The sequence below is a fragment of the Thalia democratica genome, chromosome 4 (assembly GCF_965202585.1).
Source record: "Thalia democratica chromosome 4, ktThaDemo2.hap1.1, whole genome shotgun sequence".
In the NCBI taxonomy this organism is placed as follows: Eukaryota; Metazoa; Chordata; class Thaliacea; order Salpida; family Salpidae; genus Thalia; species Thalia democratica.
Window position 1 is genome coordinate 42,960,160 of NC_139168.1, and position 12,138 is coordinate 42,972,297.

Below are 12,138 nucleotides of genomic sequence, written 5' to 3' on the forward strand. Positions count from 1 at the left end.
GACTAAGTGTAGTGTTAAAGATAGTCATAAAAAATAAAACTTTTTTGTCGTTGTATGATTAAATATTATTCCGTTAATTAAGTTTGTGTTGTGGTTTTTGTCACACAAAATATAGTAACTCCTATTGAAAAATTGATAAAATTATCATATGAATAACCTCTAGCCTATAAAAAAAATAGTCATAAGATTTAAAATCTCATTTCATTATCTCCAACTTTGTAAAGTATGTTGTTAGCTATTTCGTTTGTCGATATAGTTTCTAAAATATGACAACAAATTTAATTAGATTGAAATTATTCAGCTATAATCTAGTAATATTTTTTAAAACATCAATAGCTTTCCAAAAATTAAAATCTTTAGAAAAAACTTTGTCAGACTTTAAGTAAGCCAAATATATTTGCAAGCTAATTAATAAAAAAAAATGTTTATCAAGTCTAAATTTAAACAAATTAAATGATTAAAAATTTATGCTTAGTGGCGTTCAAAACATTTATTAAAAACTTCAGGTGTTCAACTGTAACGCTAAATTTTTTTTGTAGTAACATCCTAAATTTACCAAAATATAAATCAACGTTTTTAATTACTTTACTTTGAAGTTACGCATAACAATCAAAGTTAATCATTTATCACGTTTGAAGTACTTTTCGGAAGAATGGATTAGCTTGTGAGATGCAACTCAAAACAAAATAAATTCTTCCGCGTACTCGATCAAAACAAGTTTAAACCCGGTTGCTCGGGTGAGCACCACACACAGTGAAGTACGGTTATGCGATTGCAATCGCGATGGCATACAGTCCAGACATTAGAAAATTCGAACCGACACTTTTATCTGCCAGATCACGAACGTTATGTCTGCCAAGAATGCATGACCGCGTATTTCCGGTTAACACAAAAAGACGTTTGACAACGGCTTACTGATAGTGGCGGCTCTTTAAAGAAATATGCTCGAGATGCAAGTGATGACAAAACTTTAAAGGTTCAAAATAGTTTTGAACGATAAAAGACGAGCAAAGTTCACCCGTCAAAGCGAATCTCTCCTCCGCCAGATAAGCACGTTTGATTGTTGTTGTCTGCGCACTCTCTCAAATTTCGCGGAAATGCTCGATGCAAAATAAGCTTTTTTTCTCACGTTAGACCCATAAATACCGAGGCTTCAAAGCCTTTTTGACATTTGAAAAAAATGTTTCAAAATTTTCGTGTTTGTCAATATATTTGAATTATAATATAAAACTTTTAAAAGGATGATGTATACTTACACTATATTTTTTGTATATAGTTGTTAATGTCAAATTAGATAAATAAAACTGTTCTAAAAAAAGCTTTAATAGTTTTTAACTTTTTTAAATAATATTTAATTAACACTTATGAATAAATGTTAAAAGAATATATTTTCTAAATTACAGTTGTTTATTTATATTTAGTTGTAGAATTTTTAACTTTTATCACTTTATTATAGACGTTTAATTTGACGAAAACTAAACAAAATGGTTTCAACATTGAAAACAATGATTATATTGTTTGTATGTATTACATTTTCGTGTGGGGCTCCATCACCAAAATCAAGACGTATTTCAAAGCCATTTTCTAGACAAAATAAAATTAATATTAATCGCGTAAGTTACATTATAAGTTATTGCTGGTGAATAAAAAACAATTAAGATTACTTCAGAAAAAAATAACTCTATTTAACAACTATTTTTTAGAGAAGCTTTTAGAAAAGGATAAAAAACTTTATTAAGCTAAAGTATTTAAACTTTTCCAAAAAGCACTACATAAACAGTTTTAAGAGTTGCAATATTGAACAAATAAATAGTAACTACAAATTATTTTAATCAAATTAAAAACAGGTTTTAAAAGGTGAAAACAAAATGCCAAAACTGAACAAAGACCATTACAATGGCAAAGGATATAGACAATTTCTTCAAGCTATAAAAACATCTAAAGTAATTGCAGTTTTTATATTGGTACTGATTGTTTTAGAAAGTTAGCATTAACTTTACTAAAACTATTCAAACTTTTTTCGCTTCATCATTTCTTAGATTTCTAAAAGACTATGCTTGAGTATCTTAATAATTTGAAAGTAATCGATTTTTTGATAATATATTAAACTGCATAAAGCATAAGAAAGTACTATAAAAGTTATAAAAGTGTAAAAAACTTAAAAAGTTTAGAACACTCGCTTAAGTAATGGAAAAAACGCAAACAAATTAAAATTGTAAAGTTATTGTTAAAAAAAAACAGTTTATTAAAAATTATAAACAAGCAGTTTAAAAAATTTGAAATTTAAATAAAATATATTATACATACACATTAAATAGGTTAATACACTAACTTATGTTTTATACAAATTTCGTTTTCAGAATATTTTCTTAGATCTGCAGTAGTTTTATTTATCTGTATTTCAAATATGTTCTTACAGACCATAAACCCAGAAGAGTTTGCAAAATATGTCGAACAAGTAAAACTTTCTAACGAGGAATCGTACGCTAAATCGAAACAGGTATTTTAATAACTTTTTTAGTATTGTTAATGTTTTGTAGAGCTGGAAACTATATAAAGTTTTACATTTTTAGCAAATAAAGGATGAAGCTGCAACAAAAAACTCTAAGCACAATGATGTAAATCCATTACAGAACTTCAAACACAAGCTAGTATGTTGTTCAAATCTAAGTATTAGGCAATACTAATAAACTGAATTTAAAATATTTATTTAAACTAAATAAGAATCGTAATTTTAGGCGTTCATTATAATATGTATTGATTTTGAGATTTTTTTTTACAGTGAAGTTTATACACATTAAAAAAAAAAGTTTACAGTAAAACAAACCTTTATTTCAGGTAGTCAAACCAAAAGATTTGAACTACATGATAGAATTGGTTAGAATCTTGAATAAAGAAGAAAACAACTTATCAAACAAATAAAACTTGTGAAGTTTAGCTAGGTTTCAAGTTTCAACTAAGTTATAGTTTTAAAGTCCGTTTGCTTTTGATTTTTGAACTTGAACTGTATTCTTATTAATTGGATGTTTTACTAAAAAAAAATTAAGAAAGAAAGTTTTAAAAGTTTGTAAAAGATATACCGTATTAGGTTGTTAATATAACTTGATTGGTTATTTACAAAGTTATATTTTTAAGCCTTTGTACGATTAAAATTTATTTTGCTATACTTATGACACTGATTTATATATGTTCATTTTAATATTACGTGTATATCGGAAAAGTGTTTGTAATATTTTTCTTTTTTTATCTTTAGCATTTACTTGTTTAAACTTACTAAAGATTTGAATTAAGTTCATTTAAAATCATTATAGTAGTGTTTTAAACATATAAAAAATATTATTTTTGTCTGTAAACTATTACTTTATCTACTTAGTATAAATTTATCAAAAACATGTTTTTAGTTAGTTTCCTACTTTATAAATTGAGTATTTGTCACTTTTCGGAAATAAAATTTAGTGTACAAAATAAAAATTTATAATACTACAAAAAAATTGGTTGGCCTTGCTATCTTTAGTTCTAAACGTATTTACTTTTTTAAAGTTATTTAGATAAACTTTGTTATATTTTTACTCAACTAATTAAATAAAATTATTACTTAATTAGTCATCTACACGGCTAGACTTCACCCTAAGTTCTGTAAAAATAAGCTTATATGTTTCAAAATTTTAGAGTAGATTTTTTAAAAGTTTATTTTAGGTCTATAAAAATTGAAAATATATTAACTAAGCCAGCATAAAAAAAAAATTCTAAGACTTCTTTATTATATTCAAGTATATATAAACTTTTACGTGTCCAACTTTTTGTTCAGTGTATTGTTTCACTGTTTTGTTTACATAATTTTGCTTAAAGTTATACGTGTTTACTCTTAAACAAAACTTTATACGAGAATTATTTTTTAACTTTCTAATGTTACACCAAAAAATTTTAGAAAACTATCTCATAAAAAAAATAGTTCTTTAGACCATTTTGAATTTTATTTTCTGTTGTAATTAACTTTATTAATAAAACAATAAAAAAATACCAGTTTGTGCCTTAAAACTTATTAGACCTGTTAATTTAGTAAAAGTTTTCAGACCTCTATTAGATTTATACTTTTTAAAGAACAACGTATTATAATTTTTATGCACTTAGGTTAAATATAATTAAAAAAAAACTGCCAATAAAAAACAAAAGACATATACAAAAGGTTATCAGCAGATCAACTATATTAAGAAAAAAAATCCTTTTTTAAGTAAAACTTTTACATAAAATACCAAACATGTTAAAAAAGTAGTAGAACACTAATAAAGTAGAAAAATTGAAAGGTTTTTAAATTACAACCTATTTAAAAAAATAAAACATATGATGGTTGTTAAAAAATAATTTAAGGAAAGATAAAAAAAAACAATGGTAAAACAACGCAAGAACATAAATCGTAATGAAATTTATAGCTGAGTCTTAGAATAAAAATGAACTTTTGAGCAAAAATATTCGCATAATAAGGATAAAAATATATCGTTATGTACCTTAGAAAATGTTTCCGTGATAGGACCAAATAATTTGAGCGTGCTTTTTTTTTGTCGGTCAACATACTATAATATAAACTAAATAGAAGCATCTTAAAAACTGTATTAAGTATGGCAATAGTAAAACAAACAACAATTGCCCCTAATTTCAAGGCCTGTACAACAAAAAAAATAGCTACAATCATTAGGAAAACATCAATGTTAAAGTGCACATTACTATTTCTTTAATTCTTTAACAAAGCTATATTTTTTCTGAACGAAACCGGTCATTAATAAAATAGTTACTTAGCATATTTATTATTATTTTACTAAAAATTCTGATATCAAACGAGCTGAAAATAACTCAACTAATTAAAAATAATCAGTTGATTGAGTTTTGTTGATCTACAAAACATCAAAAAACGTTTAGTTTTTAAAATACAAGCTATCTAATAAGCTCTATATTTAACTAACTCTTGGTAAAACATAAAAGTTAGTTTGTGAACTACACTAACATTTATATTTGTTTATTTATATAAATTATATTTTTTCGTGTCTTAGTGCTCATTTAATTTTGATACAAAACTTTTAAAAAAATTAAACTCATATATAAACTAGATGTAGAAACTTAGTCCACTTATGTTTTGTAACAAAAAAAAAACTTTTCCTACACAAATAAAAGTTAAGTTTTTAATGTTTTGTTTTCAATAAAATAATTAAAACTTTAAAATTATATAATTAAAAGTTTTGTGCTAACTACTTTAAGTAGAATATTTTGTTATCCTGAAAAAAAAATTTAAAACCATTAACTCTGTTACAAATCGATAAAGACTCATTAGTGCTTTTTATAAAATTCTTTTGTAAAAATATTTTATTACTTACTTTTAGAAAAATAAATACATAAAAGTTTTAAGTTACTGTAAATAGTTAACTATTTTATTATTGATATTAAAACTTTTATTATTTATAAATTTACTTAAAATCTTTTAATAAGTTTTCAAAAAAATTTAATGTTTTAACTTTTTTAATGCGGTAGTCGTATTTGCAGAAAATGTTTCTTGCCAGACTTGAGTTTCTTTAACGTTTAGATATCTGATGCGTTTTTGTTCTCGATGGCAACACCGATTGAAAAACAACTCGACAGAAACATGCTTATTGCACTTCCATACCCTAACCAGTAGTAAATTGTCCAATTTGCTGAGTCCTTTGCCGATCCAAAACATAAGTTTGAAGGTGAATTACAAATGAAATCCCTAAACAATGCAATTCCTATTGAATAAAACGCAGCTGAAATATAACAATAATTTGATGTCTCATCTTAGTAAGATTTATAGTATGGTTGAACAAAAAAAAAAAAAATTGTATTAATCTTTGAAAAATGTTTAGTTACACTTTCCTAGGATAACTTTTATAAAATACGAAATCAGCACACAATTGAGCAACAGCAGCTCTAACACTTCACACTTAGTTCAAGTTAAATTACGATAAAAGTCTAAAATTCTTCGTAATAAAAAGATGTACCATAAAAATAATACACAACCACTTGTTTATTTGAAGAAACGTACTTAAATAACTGTAGCTTTTATTTTACTTAAACAGCATTTTTTACAGAAAACGCAGTAGTAATTAAAGTAATACAAAAAAATTGTTGTCTGAGTAGTACTAAAGATATAAACATAAAATTTCAAAATGTTAAAACAGTTTAATTGAAATACAAGTTAAAAAAAATTTTCTGTCCTAAAAAGACAAAAAACCAAACTATTTTAATCTTAGAAATGTACTAAATAAATAAAACTATAATTACTTATTAAGTAAAATATATTTCAAAAGTAATACTGTTTGTTTAGTTTTAATTAAATTAATTTTTTTTTAAGTTTTGTGGTTAAAAATAAAATTCAATTTTTTTTCAACTCATATAATTCTTTGATTGAAAGTTCCTTTTAGTTATGATTTTAATAAAGTGTTTTGTTATACTTTTTTATTTTAAGAAAAAATCATCCTTTGTAAATATTTTGATTAAATGAAAAAATACTACTACTAAAAATTTTCCACTTAAATTTTTAATAAAGTGGTATATATACTAAATGTTTTGGAATCTAGTCTAGAGCCTGCAGGAGTGTTGAAAATCTGCTAATTTTCGTATAAATACAAGAGTATATTAAAGTATAAAACAAAAATCATTCTGTTTTAATGTAAGTAATTAATAACAAATAAGCACAGTAAAAACATCAAAATTCAAAAATATAAAACAATATTATTTTTTTTTTATAAAAACTTGAAATAATCTGGTAACTTTATTTTTTATTTTTAAGATTTTTTACTTCAAAAACTTTTGTTGATCTTTAGAAAAGTTAATTCTCTTTTATAAGAGATTCTTGCTTTAATTAAAAACAGTTTTTATTTTCCACCTGAAATAAACGTTATCCAGGGTGTAAATCTTGCTAAACCATTTCCAGCACTACGAGACATAAACTGAAAGATCCAATTCGTTTGAACTAAAATCAAAAACAAACCACCTAAGAAACCTAATAGGATGCTTAGTATGCAAAATGCTCTTGCACCTCCTATTTCCGAATCATTAACTGTAAAAATAAAGGAAGGTTTCAAGTTTTAAACTGCTACATATATTCATTATTACCAACTATTTTCAGATGTGGATTTACACTTCTTTATAGTATTGGGCAGTGATATTTCTAAAAGCAAAAGTAAACAGTTTACTTTGAAGTATATCAATTCTTCATTGCATAATTAGTTTACGTAGATGCAGAAGTGACATTTTATATTAAGTATATTTTTATGTAAGCCCGTGTACAAGAAAAAAGCATAAAATATAAAATATAAATAGGATTTTTAAAAGCTAATTATTATAATTTTTTTAATTTTTTTTGTATACAGTTTAAGTTCAGAAAATTTAGTTTTAGTAGATTTGAAAAACTTCTAGCGTACTGAAAGTTTTAAGTATGTACTAAGAATTTATATCTTCGTTAACAAACTTTGAAAATACTATTTGTTTATAATGTTTGCTAAGTAAATATCCAATTGAAATCATTTAATTATAATAAAACAACAAGTACTTAAAAGAGCAGAGGACAAAAAATAGAAGATGCATTGAGTTTAATATATGTATTAATACAGACATTTAAAACATTAAAAAACACTTAAACTAGGATCAGCCTATAAAAAGTTGTTATAGCAAAACCAAAAAAATACAAAACAAGTTATTATTGAACTCAGAATTTCATTAAATAATGTTTTGTAAGTTAGTTTTTTACTTAAAAAATATTTCGTTTTTAAAGTGGTCGTAATTATAAACAATTTAAAATATAAATAAAATAATGAAAATTTAATTTTAAAACGGGCTATATAAATTAAGCACATCTTTTTTGTAGACTAAAGAGTTATTTCTTATTAATTTCGTTAGAAAGCTTTAACCAAGAATTTTGTTGTAGATTCACAAAAAGTTTATACAATAAATAAATTTTAGCTAATAAAACTTTTCAGCTCGTGTAAAAATCAAAGTTCTCAAATTCCTCAGATGTAGCTGACTTTAGAGTTTTAATAAAATCCAGAGCAATTTTCTGGAAGCTTGTGTTTAAACATATGATGTTCATAAGTTTCAGCTTTGGGTGCACGGATTATTACTGTTCAGTGTTCACAGAAAAAGCAAGTCTTTTTAACTACATTAATCTACTTGTGTATGAAATATTTTAGACCATAGTTTATTTATTTGTAACTCAATATCTGCCCAGCAGTTAAACTTAGTTGTACTGAACAAACGTAACTAAGAATAATTTTTTGATTATATCTTAATTTTAGTAATATTTTTTAAATAATAGTATTACGATTGTAAAATCAAGTTTAAGTTGGATTCAAAATTATAATTAAAATATTTTAAGTAAAAACTTTTTTTAATACGATTATCAAAAAAATAGATTAAGTAATACATTTTAAACTTCAGTAATAATTTGAGCTTTGAGCCATCACTGTATTTTTACATTATTAAATACTTTTTGTGAATTGCACAGCTCATTTTTAAACAGTTTTCTAATTCTGTGTAAATAATAAATAATGAACTTCACACGACCAACAACAACAGCATCCGAGACAACCTACAATTGGTTTCGTCCTAATTAGGACTCATCACGCAGGCATAGTCGCTAGGCATCTAACCAAGCGGGCTAAAGTACAGGTAGGATGTTAGATCTCTACAGCGGTTTCTCGCGACTATGCCTGCGTGATAAATCCTAATTAGGACGAAACCGGTCGTAGGTTGTCTCGGATGCTGTTGTTGTTGGCTTTTATTGTCTTTACTAATGTTAAATTTTTTGGTTCAATAATAAATAATTGTTTAACTTTTTAATTGTATTAATTTTATAGTGAGTTATAATTCCACAATAAAGAGCTTAACGAAAAGGAGCAAATAAACATTAATTAGACAATTTTAGATTGAGAGTTTTATTCACACGGTGTTTCATGCAAACGCAATGATCACGATTTAAAAACTCTATCAAGTAAAACAGACAAAGCTATATATACTACTACTAGATGCTACTAATCAAGACTAATTATATTCATATAAAAATTAATTAAATTAAATGAGCTTGCTAAATTAACAAAAAGATTCCAAAACGCTTAATGGCCAATAAAGTAAAAAACTTATTGGATAAAAACAAAATAAATAAAAAGCTAGAAATACAAATATAATAATAATACAATAAAAATGTTAATAAAAATGAAAATAAAAATACAAGCACGAATGTAACATACTTATAAAATTTGTAAATACGGACATGGCAATATAAGGATTTTAAATAAAAATTAGCGAAGTGTCTGCTTATGCCGATTAACTCAGTTCTGGAGTAGAGGGTTTAATAAAATCACCAACAAAAGTAGTTATACGGTTATAAAATTTGATATAGAGGAATTCTATCCAAGTATATCAAAAAACCTATAACTGAAATCTATCGAATTTTCAAAGAAATACACGGAAATAACCAGCTAAGACATAGAAATTATACTGCACTCTTGTAAGACAGTTCTTATACATGACAACGAAGTTTGGATCAAAAAGAATGCAAAAGAAGACCTATTCGACGTGCCGATGGGAAGTTACAATGGCGCTGAAGTTTGCGAGTTAATCGGTTTGTCCTGTAAAACAATCTGAACCAATTTTAACTAAAGAAAACTTCGAGTTATACCGCGATGATGGACTTTTGATAATTAAAAAACGTTTAAAGAGAACCATAGAAAAGACAAGAAAGGATATTAGAGCAGTTTTCTTGGAACAAAACTTAAGAAGTAAATTAAAAAGTAAAAAAGACAGCAGCAAGATATATTTTCTGGATGTTTCACTTGATCTACAAAATGATATATACCATCCCCACAGAAAATCTAACGCAAAAAAAAAGATACTTAAATATAAACTCTAATCATCCACCAAGCGTCAAAAGAGAACTACCTAATATGATACAAAATAGATTATCTGCTCTGTCAAAAAACAAATCTATGTTTAACAAGTACAAAGAACCGTACGAGGAAGCGTTAAAAAACAGTGGCTTTAATAAAGTTCTATAATCCTCAAACCAAAAAGATGGCATAGCCGGTAAAAAAGAAAAAAAAAGTAGAAAAAAGAAAGTACTATACTACAACCCCTCATTTAGCTCAACATTAAAAACGAAATTAGGAAAAGAATTTCTTAAGTTAGTAGACAAACACTTCCCTAAAAACGGACCCTCAATAAAATTCTGAACAGAAACACAATCAATAATAGTTACTCATGTATGCCCAACATAGAATCTGAAATTAGCAAATCAAATCTTAAAATCATAGAGGAAAGTAAAACCCAGGAGAAAAATAAAACAACTTGCAATTGCAGAGTTAAAACCTCATGCCCAGTGGAAGGCAAATGCCTTTCCATAAGTGTTATATACAAAGCCACGGTCACACACAATGACAAAGAGCACCATTATATTGGATCCACCATAAGAAACTTAAAAATAAGATACAGCGAGCATATGCATAGCTTCAAAAATAAAAATCTGAGAGAATCGACGAAACTGAGCTCTTTCATTCAGGCCGCAAAGTTCAACAAAGAAATGATCAAGAAAAACGTCAAGTGGAAGATAATGCATAAAATTAATCAACGTAAACCGAGCAAAAATTGCTCCCTGTGCAATGTATAAAGACTGGAAATAACATTTGCCGACAAAAAATCATCCCTCAACTCCAGAACTGAGTTAATTGGCAAATGCAGACACTTCGCTAAATTTTATTTAAAATCATAACATTGCCATGTCCGTATTTACAAATTTTATAAGTATGTTACATTCGTGCTTGTATTTTTTTTTTCATTTTTATCAACATTTTTATTGTATTATTATTGTGTTTGTATTTTCTAGTTATTTATTTCTTTTGTTTTAATCCAATAAATTTTTTACTTTATTGGCCATTAAGCATTTTAGAATCTTTTTGTTAATTTAGCAAGCTCATTTAATTTAATCAGTTTTAATATGAATATAATTAGTGTTGATTAGTAGCATCTAGTAGTAGTATATATAGCTTTGTCTGTCTTACTTTATAGAGTTTTTAAATCGTGATCATTGCGTTTGCATGAAACACCGTGTTGAATAAAACTCTCAATCTAAATTTGTCTAATTAATGTTTAACTTTTTATTCACAATAGATTAAATATTACTTTTCATTTTAAAGCGCTTAACTGCTTTTCCAAACATAAAGAATAAATTGTCTAACTTTATTATACAAACTAAGTAGCTAACCCTAATGTTCATATATGTTGTGACGTAATTATTTGATATTTTTTATTTAATAATTAGCAACCGGTAAATAAATTTGAATTAGTTCTTTATTACATTCATGTAAGTAGTTTGTATTATGATTTGTTATTTTATTGTATATTTTAGTTTACTTTACTTAATTTAGACTTAATAGTTATAAATATTATAAACTTTAATAACAGTCGGATTTAACATTAAGTATTTTACCTATTGTTAACCAATAACCACTAAAAATATGTAGAAATTATTTTTATTTTAATGAACACATGTATACACCTACCTTAGCTTCTATTCTTTTTCTTTTACAGTATTTATCTTTTTACAGAACCCAGTTGAAGTGTGTTAATTCGTAAACACACAGAAACATATTTCGGTACAATAAAAGAATATACTGCATTATTTGTATTTATTATATATTCCAGTTAATTTTTTCACTAGGATCTTTTGTTAACAAACACTTAAATTTATATTTTTGAATAGTTAGCCTTAATATTTACAAGTTTTATATAGTTTTAGAACAGTCGGATTTAAAATTATGTATTTTATTTATTATCAACCATTAACCTACAATAATCTGTAGTATATATTTTTATCTCTATTAAACACATATGTATACCTAGTTTAGCTTCTATTCTTTCTTAACAGTATCTATTTTTTTACAAAGCTCCGTTGAAGCGTGTTAACCCTTTAGCACACAGAAAAATGTGTTAGTGTAACAAAGAAGGAATACTGTTTAATTTATTATTTTTATTTTGTTTCCAACAATTAAAAGAAACATTTTTTAAATAGCAAGTAATTTTCAAAATCCTCTTAATAAAAAAGTAAATCTAGTTTTAAGTAAACCTGTTTGGCTAACCGCT

General features: G+C 25.5%; 1 protein-coding gene across 1 annotated transcript; it reads left to right on the plus strand.

The window, feature by feature from the left end:
- The first annotated feature begins 1,460 nt into the window (after positions 1-1,460).
- On the plus strand, positions 1,461-3,049 carry LOC145835049 (uncharacterized). Its single transcript, XM_082942587.1, has 5 exons — positions 1,461-1,613; positions 1,848-1,943; positions 2,420-2,500; positions 2,574-2,651; positions 2,839-3,049. The coding sequence occupies exons 1-5, from the start codon at positions 1,485-1,487 to the stop codon at positions 2,920-2,922; spliced, it is 468 nt and encodes a 155-aa protein (XP_082798713.1). The 5' UTR covers positions 1,461-1,484; the 3' UTR covers positions 2,923-3,049.
- Positions 3,050-12,138: the final 9,089 nt, after the last annotated feature.